Below are 18,401 nucleotides of genomic sequence, written 5' to 3'. Positions count from 1 at the left end.
TTTTACGCTCCCCTCCCCTACTCTTTCAAAACCCCCTTCAATTATTCTCTTTTAACAAGGATTTGCTTGTATTTTCTTACCCCCCAAGGCCCCCCCCCCCCGGCCCCGAATGCCCGATAACCTGCTGTGTCGTACTAACCAACCAAAACCAACGATGACATGTGGCTTCAAATCTTCACCACCTACCCTACACCGGCACAACGGCCGCGCATATCCTTTGCGTCCCGTGCCTGTTTATGACCAAGCAACGAATTCAAGAATCATAGGCAGATCATCCAGCACCATACGCATATTCTATCCGGACACAGACCCGCACAATTGGGGTTCTAATGTAACATTAAGGTTTGTTCACTGGCGAAGACTAACACCTTATTAATAGGCCAAAAGCTCGGCTCTTCTTGAGGTATATGCTATCTTTCGTTTTTTTTTCTTTTGGGTAAATTACCTGGTCTTCTTGTATGAGAAAATAAATTCAAATGTTTGGCAATAATTTTAAGAGTCTTTACAAACTATTTAGCTCGTACAGCTATGCTGTTTTGTCTTAATCAAGTTTGGGAGCACATTTCACCCATTTTCATTGCGGATAATTTTTATCTAAAGTCTAAATCCTTTCATCTGGACAGTTGAATCTAAAAATTTCAAAAAAAATAAAGCAGTTAAAGGTTCAACCTCCCACAGGGAGGTCTTCGATTCCAACACAGAAAATGTAATTATATAAATGTCCACGCAAGAAGTCAGAGTTTGAATCCTCTTAGGGCCAAGACAAACCCCATTGAAGATATAGGCAAGGTATATATAAACTGACCCAATAAACCTCATATTTAAAATAATAATAATAAAATAAACCTCAAATTTAAACCAAGAAAATTCTTCTTTTATTTCATAGAAAGTTTATTGCCATTAGCGCTTTTTTTTTTTTTTTTTCGAGAGAAACAAAGAAGGATTATTACACATAACACACACAAATCTTCAATCAGCCTATTCTAGCGCTCATATGAACTTCTTCTCTTTCTCTTTTATTTTTACGATACAAATACACTTATCATACATAGTAAAAGTAAAGATGAGAATATTACATATGCCACCGACAAAAATTGAACTCACAACCTAAGAAGTTAACTTTTCAACCATTTCATTAACCCTCCATTGGCTTACTCTTCCATTCATGCGAAAAAGAAAAACTTTTGCCCCTTATTAGTCTCTCAGAAACACATTGCAGTGTAGCATAGGCGTCCATGCCCCCATTGGTGCCATGGATCCGAATAATATACTTTTGCAGCTTTTGCCCCCATCATGCACCCACACGTTCTGAGTGTGCTACATGGGTAGGCATAGAGGTGCATAGATGTCTAACCAATGGTTGGTAACGAATCTCGTAGTTAAATTAAAATTTCGACCTCAAGGACTGAGCTTATTTTCTAACCATCGGATCAGCATAAAAGATTCCATCGGCACTCAAAACACATGAGTACACGACACAACCTCTGGAAATAGACAAGCTCGATCCATACGTTATTTGATCACATTGGGATGTGCCCCTCTCTCCCACTTATATATGATGGATGTGAAAATAACAACTTTCCAGACTTTTTTTTCAACTCTTTTTCCGAAGACAAAGACATGGGAATAAATAATGAAATGTTCGTATATATGGGGCAAAACATACCTTTTTATTTTTTTGTTCTTTCACTACCCAAAAAAAAAACATACTTTTTTCTTTTATCAAAGATATGGACAGACATTCACATGTATATTTTAATGATATCTACCAACCACTATTTATTTTTATCAAAAATCAAACCTACCATTCTTCATCCTCCACAGGTAAACGACCCCAAGCAGTGGCATCAAGTAAGAGCAATGTTTAAAGTATCCCACGAAACCATACCATACTAGCCAATACGTATCCATATCCGACCAACCGATACGATACATCTCGATCCATCTCTCCATTGAATTACACTAAAATACATTAACCAAAGCGATACAATACTCGATATAGAACGATACGTCTCTAAAAATCACCTGACCGATACGATACTCAATACCAATACTTTAAACCTTGAGCGAGAGTTAATGATGACACTCACAACTCCAAGTGTTCAATTATAACATGGAAAACCCATTAGGTGGTAGAGAACTCTCCCAAAACAAGACTTGACAACTGTAAAAACATTTTATTACCAAAAAAAACTGTAAAAACATTTAAGAAGGCAAACAACACAAGCTTTTGAATGCAGTTGGAATCTTCTAATCCAATACTAGAAGCCTTTCAGGTCCACAGCATCCAAGACAAGCCTTGCTGGTATCAGTTCCTAGAAATGAGAGTGCAACTCTAGAGCCCAAACTACACAGCTTCAAATTTGTGCAACACAGTTGCCTCAACTCTGTCATCAAAGCATAAAACTCGCAGAAAATGTACATTATCCAGTGAGAGTAAATTTCAAATACTTGAGACTATTCATCACTGTTATTTAAGCAACAGAACCAAATAAAAATCATTCGGTAGGCACTTGGTTAGGTAAAGATGGCTTAGTATACCAAATTTTCTGAGCTACTTTCAAGAATCAGAAGAGTTTGGTCAGTAGGACACTTCTTATTTGCAAGATCTTTTGTCCCAGGGTCAGAGAAATCACGAAATAACAATACAATTGAACTCAAAACTTGTCTCGAGCATGACCATTCATCCTAGTCCCTACCCTTCTGGATGACCTTGTTCTAGGCCCCAGTTGGGAAAGAAATAAATACCTTCAATGCTTTTCGAAAGAGTGTTAGGATTCATACTTAGCTATACTGAAAGCTGGAGCATACAATGTCTATGATCTCAAACTTGCTTCAAGATAAATGTAAACTGAAAAACTAGTGCACACACAGATGTCTTCAAATAACCAACACAAAAAACTCAAATTCATCCCAACTTAATGGGGTCAGTTACATGAATCCAAACAAAATAAGTAGGTTAACCTGAGGTTTAAACAGAGGGAGGAAGAAGAACAAGATGGGAAATGAAAACAGGAAGATGACAAATAAGAGACGAAAGATGAAAGCTTAAAAAAAATGAGAGTGATAAGCCTCTCTAATGGCTAGAGTGTATAGGCGCAAGAAGAAGAAGAGCAGCACCGAGTCATCCACTGCTACAGGGGATCATCCCCAGCTGAATTACTTAAGTAACCTTCTCAATCGAGAGGGACAAGTAGCAAGGGGTGAGTGGACAGCAACATTAACTTTAACTTATGAAAGGGACAGGTGGTCCAGGTGGAAAGACAGGATTGGTTAATCTACAGCAGTTAGTAGGGTTTTTGGGGACTATGTAAAGGGAGAGGTGAGGGTGGGCTTTTCCTTATGGGTGAAGTCGGTAGTTAAGCAAGGAGGTCTTGCTGGGGGGAGAACTGGGTTCTCAGGTGAGTATTAATAGCTGTAATTAAAATTTTGAGTTACTTCTAGTAATTCAGCTATTCTATCAATCTACGCTTATTTTCCTAGATTTGGTAACTTGCCAATGGCTTATTGAACGAATGAAATGCCTGTTTGCTATCAATTCCATGAGCACTGTTAATGTTAATTGAGGTCCAGAAGAGAAATTGTTGCAGAGGGATCAGGGGTCTTAACGGAGAGGTTGAGGATGAAAGTCAAAGGAAAGAGGCATGGCACAGCAACACGAGAATCAGCTAGATGGGATTTGCTACACAGATCTTTGCTCTTCAATAAGGTATGTCAAACTTTAAAAAAAGGCCTAGACTATGCAAGTTTGACTTTACAACTTCTTCCACGGTTAATTTAGGCTCTAAAGGATCAAGTCACTTCTTACTGGGGTGTGTCTAGGTCTCTCCTAAATATTACCATACCACCTTAAATAAGTCTCTCTAAGCTTTTCATTAATTGAGCCAAATCCCAAGTTGGCTCACAAGTTCATTCCTTACTTTATCCTTCCTGGCCTTGTTGCACATCAATCACACACATCCTCATCTCAGCTAAACATAGCTTCTCAGATAAATAACCAACTTTGTTACAAAAGACATATAATCACATGGCTGAACTGAAAAATAAACATATACAACAGAGAAACAGAGAAATTTCTGAGCTCAGTTAATGTATTTGTTTTAAATTCAAATGAGAACACAAAAAACAGTGGTCTTTATTCCCTTACCAACCTGAGGAACCAAGCAGCATTAATACATCCATGACAAGTCTTCTTTGTTTGTAGGAGAGCGACTTTGCAGACCCCTGAATGGGCATTATTCCCTTACCAACCTGAGGAACCAAGCAGCATTAATACATCCATGACAAGTCCTGCTTGTAGGAGACCGACTTTGCAGCCCCCTGAATACCCCTTTCAGATATTTGAGGGCAATCCTCCACGGTCAAAACCTTCAATTTATCAGACCCCACAAGTGGCTTTAGACCATCATCAGACACACCCAAACACCTGGATAGCATTAGAACATTCAATCGTGGAAATTGCCCCACCAGCTGCAGTCCTTCATCACTGACCTCTTGGCATTTAACTAGTTCCAGGACCTCCAGATAGCTAGCAGAACAAAGTGCCTCCATCCCATTGTCATTGAAGGAGTATACATGATCAAGGGCTAGAACACGAATTGGACAAAACTTGATCAAAGTAAGGATTCCACTTAAGCTAAATGAAGAGAAGGAAGGGAACTCCCCATCAGAGAAAGATATCTTCACAGATTCCAGCATAGAGCAGTTGTGTGCAATAGCCTCCAGACTCTCGTCTGTCAATCTTAATGGGTTGTTCATTAGCAGAGGGAGTGAGAAATCTGATGGGACACGGAGCGAGATGGATCGGAGGTTGTTAGATTTCCGGGCCAAGCTCATAATGTCACTGTCCCTAACCCCAACACACATGTCTAAGTGGAGCTTTTGCAATGCTTTGCATTTGTCCAAAACACAAGAAAGCCCCCTTCCAGGATTGATGAGGCAATTAACCAGGCTAAGCTCCTCCATATTATCACAGGGAACCCATTGTTTTTGCCATCGGCCAACAGCTAAGCGATCATGAACCTTCATGTATCTGTAATTAGAATCCACCTCAAATTGCAACCGTCTTAATGTCTGCCAACCAGGTCCGAGCTTAACAAGGTCACCCTCTCCAATTGCCCTACAGTTCTTGATTGATAGATCCTCAAGAGTCTCAAGCTTGCCAAGATATTCTAGCCATTCAACACTACTCACATTTAAGCATCGGATCAGATGGAGGGTGGTGAGGTTCTTGCAGCCTACAACAATGGATAGTATACCAAATCCACTAATCCCTGGGGTGAAATTCAATTTCAAGGCCATAAGCTTTGAGCAAGAAGCCAAGTAACCGAGGCCAACATCTGTGATGAATGTACAGTAGCCTAGAGTCAGCTCAACAAGGGAAGGGCAATAACCCGAAAGTATGAGAAGACCTTGGTCATCCAATTGTTTTCCTAACTTGGACATCCAGCCAGAATAGGTTATCTCCACCTTTCTCAAGTTGGGAAATCTGTTGCAAAGGGAAGTTAAAGCTTCATTTGCAGGGTCCAATCCACAACCAACACGAAGAGATTCCCTTTGTTCCTTCTCCAATGCATGAAGGCGTTTGCATGCCAAGGATGCAGAATTTCGGTCCATAATTTTGTTGACCCTACCCAAGATCTCCCAAACTAACTGATCTGGCAGAGCTTCCATTGGAACCATATCAGATATCCTCGCCTCCTCCAAGAAGAACAGAAACTTGAATTAACCTGAAATAACCCGACACCAATTTTCTAGTACCAAATCTCAAATTCAGGGAAAACAGAGAGCGATGGGGGTGGGGACATGAAAACCAACAAGCTCAAGAATATTTTCACAGTGATACTCACTTATGGATATTTCACTACTAAAAGGTTTGCTGAGAGGGAAAATTTCTTCACCATCTTATTCACGATAGGAAGGATTTAATTTATAATGAAAATCAATAAGAATTACAAGCATAGTACAGTAATGTAGTTGAGTTTAAGTAGAAGTCATCTTATCAGATCTGTTTTTAAGTTTCTAACGACTCTGTCTCATTGAATGGATCATTCAAATTTTGACCAAAAATCCCCTCACCCCTTCTTCAGAATTTAGCGTGACAAGAATCAATTTGTATAATGTAATTATTTTAAACAACCAAAAGAAAATCTTTTTAGCCCTGAATTATGTACCTTTAGTCTAAGTTTATCAAATTCTCTGTCGAGGCAATCACTTAACTTTGATTGTTCCGAACAGTGGGACCAATTTTTCTTTTTTAAATCCGCCTTTTTCTCTTACCATATATGTTAACCCCTGCTTCTCCAACGGACTCATGAAACAACAAATATTGGAACCAACAATTTACAGAAACCTGAATATAATTCAGATTTACAAACAAATCACACCCTTCGGAGCTTCTTGAATCAATTCATTCAGATATCTTATCACACAGAAAGAAACAGTACTACAGATGTTCCTGTTATCGATCCCGAAGGATGGAGCCAAGATTCGTCGAATAGGTAAAAGAAGAAATTAGAAAAATCCAAACTTGCTCAAATAATTTTCATAGATTTGAAGTAAGCAAACGCGTCATAAGAAAAAATCATCTTATTTGCAGATATAAACCAAAAAAAAAAAAAAGACTACAAGCATTCAAGATATGCGATCACATCGTTACGTCAGATGCAAAGGAAAATGATAGAGGGTTACCAGAAGAAGAATACATCATGAAATTTTCCGAGTCTCGAACATCATCATCTTGGTCCTTACTTATTTGTGCATCTCATATTCTCGACTTCTTTTCTCGTGTTTCTCGCGTGAATTCCCAAAAGAGATACCTTCGAAGGATGGAGAGGGCGCAAACGTGGAGTTCCGTGAACTACTCAAATAATACCACCCCTCCAAGGATTGTGACAAGTGCTACTTAATTATATAATACTCACAATTAAAATTCAACTTTCAATGTTTTTTCTCCGTTTTCCTTTTTTTTTTTGTTGGTAAATTATCCGTTTTCCTTTATGAGGCATAATTTTAGATTTATTATCTTGACATTCAAATGAAAATTGGAGAAAATGAAAATCCCTTCATCAGGTAGATACTTAAACATGCTGGTAATTGTGTATTGGAAGGATCCATGGACATCCAATTGAGCAAGGTAAGCAAGACACAATATTGAATTCTCATCTACATAAGGGTATTTGTTAGTCAGTTTAGATCGGTTTAGGGTAGCACTTCTACTTGAGATTTTTTATTTACAGTGTTAAATAAATTCTATCTTTACATTTTTTTCACCATATATTTAAGAGTGAAGTTATTTTTTATTCACATTGTTAATGTTCAAAAGTAAATCTCTTCTGAAATATAGAGTAGAGGGGTTTGAGACAAAGTCCAATTGCCCTCGCAAGTAAGAGATTTTGATGAACTTTAAGATCACTTGTCTTTGTAATATATCTACATAAGTTAAGCATAATTCCTTTTAATCTTTTATAAAGGATCAATAAAATATTACAATCAAAATTTTATTGAACAAACCTCGAGAGGTTGGCTGGCTCAGTTGGCAAAAAAAATTAATACTTTATAAAATGAGATTAAGGCTCTTTTTGGTATTTATTCTCATTCTCTATTATGCCTATTTAAAATAAATAAGTACAAGAATTCATTATTGGTCAAGAATGAAAAATGGTTTGGTGAATTTTGTTAAAAATAAATTTGGTGTCAAAATAAAAAATTATTAGTAAATAATTGTGAACAAGTGATAAAAGATGGAAAAAGTCATGATTTTTAAAAAAAAAAAAGTGTATTGACTATTTACCCTCATCTTAACCATAAAATTTTAAGTAAACTTTTATTTTGTAAGAAATTTTAAATAAACATATACATAAATGAAGAGAATGAAATTCTCACCATAATTCATAATTGACAAAAAGTTCATTATAGATTTTGGAAGATTTTCTATTATTTTAAATAAAAATAAAATCAATAATAGATGCTAAACAACTTAAAATAATGAAAAAAACTCATAATAGAGAATAAGAATTGATACCAAAAAGAGCCTAAGAGTTCAATTCTCCTTCTAAATCGAAAGAAACTGACATCAAAATTAGTTCACTTTAACTACAATAAAAACGATATCGAAATCTTGTGGATGTAAAAAATCCCCGTTGGGAGACTCATCTACCATCCGTGTCGAACACCGGATTAGTCAGGGCAAAACCTTGGAGCTGGGGTTAGCAACCAAAAAAAAAAAAAAAAAAAAAAAGTAATATTTTCTGACAAAAAAACTAATAAAACCCATTGAACTCTTTATTTAATGTTGCTTCGACATGAAGATATCACTAATACACGTTGCTCCCAAGATGACAACAACGGATTAGTAATTTAAAGGAAGTTCTCATCCATATATACAGAGCAAATTCAACAACTAACATTCAAACATTAAACACCTATTCTAATGCTTGATACGTGAAAAATCCATTTGGTTCGTAGGGAGTCTGGCGATTAAGATTGGTAGGTTGTTCTATGTCTCTACAGGAGAAAACGAAAGGAAGAATCTAAAACCAAAATTTTCTATTCTTAACCATTAAGATTACTCTTGTAGTCCAGAGAGGAAAAAGCAAGAAAATCGTTCATACTCACTCATCAAGACATTCATTCATCCACTTTAGATTCTCTTTCCTATCTTGTTATTCGTCCAATAAAAAAAAAAACAATTGGGTGATGGAGGAGTTGATCAGCCTTCTGATTTGAAATAACCACAGAAATGGCAGTCTATGGAGGGTGTTGAATAAGTGACGCAGGTAGGAACCTTCTAGAATCATGTTAGCAGCGAAACGGCCGGAAATGCCCTCCAGATGAGTCTACATGAAAAACCACCGCCTGCTGAGAACCTTGCGAAACTCTAATGTATATATATAACTACCAATCCCTCCCTCTCCTCAAAATTAGCTCATATCCTAACTCCTTGAAGAAGAAGAAGAAGAAGAAGAAGAAGAAGAAGCTGAGGAAGATGCATCATCCACCACCTCCTAAGCCACACCCAGAGCCACCGCACGCACCACCGCCAGGTCCTCCTCCCCATGGTCATCACCACCCTCATCCTCCTCCACCGGTAGCTCATCCCCCTCCACCAGGACCTCCGGGACCGCATGGACCGCACCACCCTCATCCTCCTCCACCAGGCCCTCCGGGACCGCATGAACCACACCACCATCATCCTCCTCCGCCAGGCCCTCCGGGACCGCATAGACCGCACCATCCTCATCATCACCCATGATTGGAGTCGATCTGTATGCTATTGGTACCTATGCTACGACGGTGTGTACTGTTGCTGCTGCCATTTATTTTAAGTGGTAGTTAGTTTATGTATTTTCATTTTTTTTTTCTTTTCTCTTTTTCTTTTTAAGGTATCAATGTATCGTGGACGTATGTGGCAATAAACTGTGATCACTTTAGAGTTGTAATTTTATTTATTTATAATTATTATTGGATTATCATTCTGTTGGTTTCTAATGTTACTTCTTAATAATCTCTAGATTCTCTATAATTTGGTGGGATTCTTTCGATTTTCTGGTAGTGCACCTAACAGGAGGTTTCTCCCCTTGAAAGCATGTATTTTCCCTTGCAGGGAGTAGGCCATGCGATACTATCTTGTATGTAGAGTTTGTGGACCATAAAGTGAGTCTTAAAAGCTGCATAAGATTTTACTATAAAAAAAAAAAAGGCACAAGATTTAAATTTGCTATATATTCATTTTCAATCGATTTCAAATAAGGACTGAACTAGAGTTTAACATTGGAAGGAGCCAATTATTGACATTTCACACAAGGTACATCAATCTTCTACCCATTCTTTTCATTGTAAAAGATTTTCTCTAATTTAGAGCTTAAGTAATGATATTTTATACATAAAAAATGATATTTTATACATAAAAAAGTCAAATAAAGGGTTAGTGGAAAATTTTCAAAATTTTAAGAAAATATAAGAAAAAACTTCAAATTTTTTTTTTGAGACAGTGGATGGCTCCCTTGACCCTAATGTAGCTCCACTACTATTGGATTCAAAGACTACTATCTTGATGATCAAGGATGAACACCATGTTCCTTCATTCCTTGGCATGTGGATGATTTATCACAAAATAATAATGAGTTGGAGTGAAATTTAGGAATATACCTTTGAGTAACATGTGAGGGAGGAGAATATAAAAGATGATGCTAACAAAAAGAAGTATAAAAGATTATAATTTTTCAAAAAATAAAAATAAAACTGTAATTTGTAATCTCTTGTAATCACTAAACAAAGCTATGGTGCTTACAAAATTTGTTTTTCTTTCGTTTGTAAAAAAAAAGGAAGCATAACCCTGATGGATGGATAGCTTAGTTGACAAAACCAACACTTTCACATATGAAGTTAGAGTTCAAATTCCTTAGAGATTAGTGGCAAAACTTCATTTGTATTAATTATATAAAAGCTCTCATGAGGATGTCTTATAAGCTGACTTTCCTCAACCCTATCTTATTGGAGTTGATAGAATTTATAATAAGAGATGGACGCTATTAGGGAGATTTATCTTCTTCAATAAAAACATAAAAAGTTAAGAAGTGCCAGTATTACCGAGGGAGGTACCATTCGATAGTACTCTACCTTGTTTTCTTTGCCCAAAATACAATTGACATCCATAAAAATAATCTAAATCTATCAATATTTTTTTTGTTGGGTGATAATCTAAATCTAAATGTATCACCCGAGATGATCATGAAACGATAATCAGACTGATAATCTTAAGAAAAAAGAAAATATATATGAAATACAACGAATGTGCATAGTTAGCTTAGTCGAAGAAATAAGAGAACGCGGAAAGAAGAGATGGGTTTTGGGAGTATCTTCTACAGCGTCTTTATCACCTTCTCGGTTGCTCTCCTAACTTACAACTTAATCATCTCTGCAAATGCTCCTCTTAAGCAAGGCTTCCCCGTCTCCGGCACCCCTTTTTCTTCATCTCTTCGTTACCTCTCTGTGGACCCCGTCATCAAGATGCCGTTGGGACGGCAGAAGACCATTTCGAAGAAAAGGCTCTTCCATACTGCTGTCACCGCGTCTGATTCAGTGTACAACACATGGCAGTCCAGGATAATGTACTACTGGTTCAAGAAGTTCAAGAATGACCCCAATTCTGAAATGGGTGGTTTTACCAGGATTTTGCACTCTGGGAAGCCTGACAAGTTCATGGATGAGATTCCTACTTTCGTTGCACAGCCCCTCCCTGAGGGAATGGATAAGGTATCTCTCTGTTACTTTCCCTTTTAACTTCACTCTCATCAGTTTCTTCCTCGATTAGATGCTGTGTTATGGAAACTTCATCTCAAATCAGGGAAAAAATTTAGGGTTTTTTTTGGGTGTCTCTTTTGGAATTGAGATCTGTTTGGTTTAGTTATAATTTATGGGTCATGAGTCATGAATATTAACGGTGCTCCTTTATTGTATTGTTACTGGAAATTAGGATTAGATGTTTTTGTGTCGACTTCCCCCTTATGGGCTTTGTATGTTGTATTTGTAAGACATCCTCAACCAAGCTAAACTAGAACTTCACTGATCAGACCAATTAATAAACATTTCTATCATGACAGATCATTAGTGGTTGCAATGATCCACACAAGAGCCAATTAAGTCATAGCCTTCCAGGTAGACTAAATTATGGAGGAGAGAATGAATAACTTATTTTCTATTGTAATACGTCTACCAACTGTTTGGTGTAATTAAGAAGCATCTCCATGTGAAGATGCAAGTTTGCTTATTTGGGAGAGTACGTAGGTGTTGGCTGCAATGATCCACTCAATAGCCCATTGAATCATAGTCTCCCGGGTGGGCTAAATTACAGAGAGGAGAATGAGTAACATATTTGTACTGTAAAACACTAGGCTTAACAGGACATCTGGCACAATTAAGAAACGGATCTCAATGTGAAGATGCAAGTTTGTTTATTCAGGAGACTAAGTAGGTGTTGGCACCAGAACTGTGTCCATAACCCATCTTCCTTCATTTGATATTGTAACTACTCCACGCCATCATAACTTCTATCAATCACAATTTGAAGTGGTGGTTAGCTGAGTTCATCCTTTTTGCTTCCATCATACACTGAACTGGTTTAGTTGCCATAGAACTGAAAGAAGAATCTTCATTTCATTATTCTTTTTGAAGAGAAGCATAGATTCTTTAGCAATGGTTTACCATGCTTAGACATGTTATTTGTTAGAAACTTCTGACATATGATTGCATTGAACTTCTGTTGTGTACTTGATGATAGTTATTCATTTCATGGTTTCAGGGGTATATAGTCCTCAACAGACCCTGGGCATTTGTACAGTGGCTTCAAAAGGCAGACATTAAAGAAGAGTATGAAACATTTTCTCCCCTGGCTATATTGGAAAATTGTTTCCTCAGTCATTTAGTTTATGTTTAAAAATGCCATAACAGCAATTAGGTATAAATGTTAACCTTTTATTATTTTTTTTTTTTTTTTGGCTCACAGTTACATACTAATGGCAGAACCAGACCATATTATTGTCAAACCTATACCAAACTTGTCGGTAGATGGGCTTGGAGTTGCATTCCCTTTCTTTTATATCGAACCTAAAAAGTATGAGACTATTCTTCGAAAGTTCTTCCCTGAGGAGAACGGGCCTATTACCAAAATTGATCCCATTGGGAATTCTCCTGTCATTGTTCGGAAGGTGTGTTCTTCTGTCCAGCGTATTTGCAAGAAAGGTGTGTTTTTTTTTCCCACTTTAGTTTGCATTATGTTTTGACATTTGCATCAATTGGGGTTAGGCGTCTCTTCAAAAAATTGCTCCTACATGGATGAATGTTTCCTTGGCAATGAAGAAAGATGCAGAGACAGACAAGGCATTTGGTTGGGTGCTTGAGATGTGAGAATTTCTCTTAAGTGAACTGATAATTAACCCGTCTTCTTCTTCTTCTTCTTATGTCCATCTAATCTCGTATCTTCACTCTGTTCTTGTCATAATTTTCATTAGGCATCTATATGCAGGTATGCTTATGCTGTTTCGTCTGCTTTGCATGGTGTTGGTAATATATTGTACAAGGATTTCATGATTCAGGTGCTATGAATTCTTTACTTTTTCTGTCCTTTTTCCATAGTTACATTTAGAGCAGGAAAAGAATTGGGACCATAAAGTATTTCAATTATACAAGCTGACCTATTCTGGAATCTTCTACCATCTGCTGGTGTTATGCACTGATGTTCTCAGAAGCAAGCTATTTGCATAGGTGTTTCTTGTGACAGATGTCACTGACCCATAGATGGTCTTTAGATGGTTAGACAGACAAAATGCTTGCTATTGTTAGTTTGATTATTTTCTATATCAGGCTGAAAATATCAAGAATGGAAACCTTATGCACTTAATGTAGAATGCACTGATATTGGATGAGTGTCTTAATTTTGTCTGCATGGTAAATATCTATCTTTGGGGAAATTTTTTTTTGTTTGCTAACGACCAATTGCCTTTTTGTAGCCTCCCTGGGATACAGAAGTCGGGAAGAAGCTTATAATCCATTATACATATGGCTGTGACTATGACATGAAGGTACTTCCATGATCACTAAGTTATGTGTCTCATGTTAGAAGACATTACTAAAAGTATTTGCCCTTCAAAACAAAATCAAATTTTGACCCTGAAATCAATCCTCACATAACCTTTTTTAATTTTCTTCAAGAAAATTTGCTTAGCTGTATTACTTGGTTGATGTAATGTAGACTGTTGTGATCTTTTATACAGGGTAAATTAACATATGGGAAGATTGGAGAATGGAGATTTGACAAGAGATCATATGATAATGTCCCACCTCCAAAAAACCTTCCACTACCTCCAGCTGGTGTCCCAGAAAGCGTGGTATGCTTTGTCCTTAACCTTAATTCTTCTGTGTTCTTCTAATAAACCAGACAAATCATATGCTATAGATTCTACCTTTGTTTCCTATCTTTGGTGAAGAAAATAAGTTATCTTTAAATGAGAAGAATCTGTTTTGTGTAGTGTATCCATGTTTCACAGTTGTTAATCTTGTTTATTTCTACATCCTAATCATGACAGAGAACTCCTTTGGTTATATGATGAGAATGATGGATACATGCAGGGTACTTGCTGAAGTGGATCTAGTAAAACCTTTATGAAAGAGTGACTGAATGAAAGTAGCTGCGACTTAGTTTGAACTTCTACTGAAAATTGAAATCTCAGTATAGGCAACTTAATAGAATGAAGGTTCATGGATAGTTCCACTTAAAGAGTGCTTCACTGTATTAGGTGATCCCTATAAAGTGATTCATTCTTTATAGCCTTTAGAATAGGAAAAATATCATAGGGAAACATCCATGGGGTGTATGGTCATAATCTGCTGAATGCAGAAGAGTTTAGTTGGATGCTTTGTATATTGAGTGACTATGTTCTACAGCACTTCCCTGTCTATCTCTGTTAATAAGTTTTTCCTGGCATGGATGCCAGGAAGGTTTAAAGAGCCATGTTTTTAATTTAGATTACTGGATATTCCATTCAATATTCTGGTCAGCTTTCCTACTTAGTTTATGTGATGGGTTCTTCTCCTGGTGCTGAATGAGCTTACCAAGAGAATTTCTGACTTGTGGTAATCTTCTCTTTCCTTGTTAGTTCTAACATTGTTGTCAACTAAATGCTTCAGGTGACCCTCGTGAAAATGGTAAATGAAGCAACAGCAAACATTCCTAACTGGGATGCTTGAGGCTATGGAGCTGCTGGTACAGAGCCTGCTTTCTGGATAGTGAAGATCCATACACTTCCTCTCACCCATGTACCATGTTAAGTGTGAAACGCAGGGTTCAAGAAACCATGACTACGGGTTGCTTTTAGCCAAAAATTGTAGATCCAATTTTGAGGAAGCAATGTCGAATCTGTAGCTTCTTTTGATATACGAATCTGTAATTTATTGATACAAGTCAAGCCAAGTATTGTTGAAGATTGAGACGTTGGAAGACGATTTCTGGAAAAGAGAGTAATTCTACGGTTTCTTTTTAAAAGGCAAGTTTCCTGGTCAGTAAGGGTTCTTAGAAGTTAATGATATCATCAAATAGTTGTAGAGCAGTAAAATGTTCCAGCGCTAGTGGTATCAACTAGATCAGCTAGAGTTATTCACCGTGGTTACACCGATTCTTTTTCTCTGTTTTTGGTAAGTTGAGCAGACCTCTTTTGATGATAAGGTGTATGCCTTCTTGCATGCTTCAGTTCAGTCCTTGTGATGGACCAAAAAAGTCAGCTTTTACTGTTTTACAATATCCGTCGCTGGTGAAATATAAAAAGTGTTCATCTAACAAAATGCAGATAGATACTCAAAATAGTGTAGATTTGAGCTAGAAACTCCATCTTGGATCAAAACAAGGAAGTTCAGCATAAGTGGTATTTTCAGAGTTTCTTCGGACCAGACCTTTCTCCTATGTTCTACGTATATAAAAACTTCCCTTAATTCATTTTCAAGATGATCAGCGGAAGATAATCTGGACACCTCCCTTTTTTTTCTTCATTTTTTGGGTCCAAAATATATAGAATACGGTATTAAAAAAAAGGGTGTAGTATGTTTTATTTAATTAAATAAAAAAAAGAGGAAAATTTTCAGCCCCATCCACTGAGTTACCTCCAATATTAATGTTATTGCCTGAGTTATTCAATGTCGGATTCTTGATTACTAATCTATTTATCCATTTTCAATATCAACCCCAAAAAGTTTGTAGGAATTTAAGATTGGAAGAGGAGGAAGTAATAGAAGGTAGAGGAAGATGTCAAGGGTTTTTACTTTCAAGGTTATTATTGTCTTTTTCAAAATGTTTAACTTATTTATATTATATTTAAACTTAGTAGATCGAAGACAGAATATTTAGTTTGTAACTTTAGTCATGATCGGGTAGATGATGAGGTGGTGATACTTGACGATAAAGAGATTCCTCATAGTGATTGTTTTAGGTACCTAGGTTCAATCATAAGTAAAAGAGGTGATTTAGAAGATGAAGTTTTCTAAAGAATTAAAATAGGGTGGATGAAGTGGAGAGGTGCGCTCGGGGTCTTATGTGATCGGCGTATTCCATTAAAGCTTAAAGGAAAATTTTATAGGACCGTTGTTTGACCAGCTATGATGTACGGTGCAGAGTGTTGGGCTGTTAAAAATGATCATATAGATAAACTCAGTGTAGCAGAAATGAGGATGCTAAGATGGATGAGTGGCAAAACTAGGATGGATAAGATAAGAAACCATCATATTAGAGTTGGTCTGGGAGTTGTTCCATAAGTGGTAAGCTCAGAGAAAGTCGTTTGAGGTGGCACGGCCACGTTCAACGGAGACCTATAAATGCCCTTGTACAGAGAAGTGATTGAAGGAACTAAAAGAGCTAAGGGTAGACCTAAGATAACCTTAGGAGAAGTGATGAGAAATGATATGTATAGCTTAGGCCTTGTATCTAGCATGACCTCGAACAAAACTGATTCGAGGGCAAAAATCCATGTAGCCGACCCCATTTAGTTGGGACAAGGCTTATTGTTGTTGTATATTATATTTAACTATAATTTATTAACCCCAATAAGTGTCATTGATATATATATTTTGATCTTATGGGGGATATGATGGACAAATAACTCAGGGGTGGTATTATTTATTTATTTATTGAGATTTTTGAGGGAGGAACATCTTCTGCTATGTACATATATATATATATATATATATATTAAATGATTGATTGAAAAAACAAAGTAAATATAAGACTAAAGAGGATTTTTAAAATTTAAAATTAACTTTCAATCTCAACTAATCATGGGGCGGGCAAGGGGGGGGGAAAAAGGGGGGAAAAAAACAGGGGCCCACAGGGGGGGAGGGAGAAGAAAAGGAGGAAAGGGTGGAAAAGGACGGGGGTCCCACTTTTACTTTTCCCAACCCACAAAACCCACCAAAAGGGGGTAAAAGAGCGGGGGGAAAGGGCACAAGGCCGTCAGGAACCGCCCTCCCCACCCCGCAACCAACACCACCATTGGATTTAAGGAAAAGAATAAATTTACACATTTTTCAGAATTTTCCTTTTTCCCACCCCACTTTATTCCAAACAATCAACTAATCATTTGGTGTAAAATGCACTACAGCGCAGAGGGAAGTGCAGCGCAAAAGATATTTTTCCACCGGGGTGTCACTGGGGATGAAAATTTCCAAAAATTAAAACTAGAGTCTGATGCTCAAACTCCCGATGCCAGTGGGATTCGAACCCTCGTGACTGGGCTGATACCAAAATTTACCACTTCATTTTCGTTGCTTTTGTCGGTTGTTTCCAGGTTGGCGGTTGGCGAGTGGTGAATGAAGTTATACAAGACTCAAGAACCAGGCGACTGTGAGTGACCGTCTCAGTTCAGCCACTGAGGAGAGCTACTCCGTAAGTGTTTTTATATGTCAAATGAATCTGCACCCTTTTTTTTTTCTGGATAAACCTGAAATATATTGAGACTAAGACCACGAGGAAGATAAGTGGTGGGATTTCCACTGTATAAACGAAGCATTTTACAGAAACCTTGCTTCCAGAACCCAGAACCCAAACATTGCTTCCACTGAATCTACTGCTTGAATCTGAGAAAGGGTTAGCGTCTTTTATTTTTTCTTTTTTTCCTTACGAATGTCTTACTCACTTTTTTCTTCTTTGGCTCTTACTCTTTACTCTGTTGGATTTGGTAATTTATACTGCCTTCATTAATATGTATGCTAAGTGCATTTCCATTGCGATGGCCCAGAAAGTGCTCTATTGGATATCTGAAAGAAATGTTATCTAGAGTGGGATGATCAGTGGGTTTGAGATACGTGGTTTATATTCAGAAGCAGTTACTCTTTTTTTCTCAGATGTTTACTACATACCCACTTTCATAACTTCTGTTTCAATCTTATGATCCTATCAATCTGCAGTCATTTTGGTAAGGTGGAAGAAGGATGGCGTTTTTTCAATCAATGAGTAGGGACTTTGGTATTGATCCTCTAGAGGACCTTTATGCATGCATTATTGACCTATTAGGCAGGGCAGGGAGAATCAGCAAAACGATTGATTGATAAAATGTTAACAAATCATAGTGGTAGTATTTGGGGAATTCCACTTAGTGCTTGTAGAATTTACAAGCGATTTGAATAGCTGAAGAAGTGGCTGAGAGGCTCCTTGTCTAGGAGCCTGATCAGTCAGGTGATTTGACGTTGCTTTCAAATATATATGTAAATGCTGAAATGTGGGAGAAACTGAGAAAGTAGAGGAGATGAGATTAATGATGAGTGAAGTGAGACTTCAGAACTGTTGGGTTTAGTTCCATTGTAATTGGAAAAACGGTATAAGTGTATTGTGCCGATGACAAACTGGCTTACAGGAACAGAGA

The 18,401-nt window shown here is 37.2% G+C and overlaps 2 protein-coding genes across 2 annotated transcripts; one reads left to right on the top strand and one right to left on the bottom strand.

The window, feature by feature from the left end:
• Positions 1–1,179: 1,179 nt before the first annotated feature.
• Positions 1,180–6,867, bottom strand: LOC149009511 (RNI-like superfamily protein). Its single transcript, XM_089163384.1, has 2 exons — positions 6,691–6,867; positions 1,180–5,729 (listed from the first exon to the last, which is right to left on the bottom strand). Exon 2 carries the CDS (start codon positions 5,680–5,682, stop codon positions 4,270–4,272), a length of 1,413 nt encoding a protein of 470 aa, XP_089019510.1. The 5' UTR covers positions 5,683–5,729; positions 6,691–6,867; the 3' UTR covers positions 1,180–4,269.
• Positions 6,868–10,747: 3,880 nt separating this feature from the next.
• On the top strand, positions 10,748–15,040 carry LOC149009510 (Hyp O-arabinosyltransferase-like protein). Its single transcript, XM_089163618.1, has 8 exons — positions 10,748–11,256; positions 12,302–12,369; positions 12,506–12,707; positions 12,805–12,902; positions 13,025–13,094; positions 13,509–13,580; positions 13,773–13,886; positions 14,686–15,040. Exons 1-8 carry the CDS (start codon positions 10,843–10,845, stop codon positions 14,743–14,745), a joined length of 1,098 nt encoding a protein of 365 aa, XP_089019744.1. The 5' UTR covers positions 10,748–10,842; the 3' UTR covers positions 14,746–15,040.
• Positions 15,041–18,401: the final 3,361 nt, after the last annotated feature.

This window comes from Hakea prostrata, chromosome 7 (genome assembly GCF_041222555.1).
Source record: "Hakea prostrata isolate BN-2017 chromosome 7, UWA_Hpros_2, whole genome shotgun sequence".
In the NCBI taxonomy this organism is placed as follows: Eukaryota; Viridiplantae; Streptophyta; class Magnoliopsida; order Proteales; family Proteaceae; genus Hakea; species Hakea prostrata.
Note: the sequence above shows the minus strand (reverse complement) of the source record. Positions and strands in the feature narration are given on the sequence as shown.

What these genes read in the sequence shown, in the direction of transcription:
- LOC149009510 (XM_089163618.1), top strand. Translation starts at nt 10,843, where the DNA reads ATGGGTTTTGGGAGTATCTTCTACAGCGTCTTTATCACCTTCTCGGTT. An exon ending in TCCCTGAGGGAATGGATAAG is followed by an intron (nt 11,257 to 12,301) that starts GTATCTCTCTGT and finishes TCATGGTTTCAG; the next exon opens with GGGTATATAGTCCTCAACAG. An exon ending in CTGGTGTCCCAGAAAGCGTG is followed by an intron (nt 13,887 to 14,685) that starts GTATGCTTTGTC and finishes TAAATGCTTCAG; the next exon opens with GTGACCCTCGTGAAAATGGT.
- LOC149009511 (XM_089163384.1), bottom strand. Translation starts at nt 5,682, where the DNA reads ATGGTTCCAATGGAAGCTCTGCCAGATCAGTTAGTTTGGGAGATCTTG.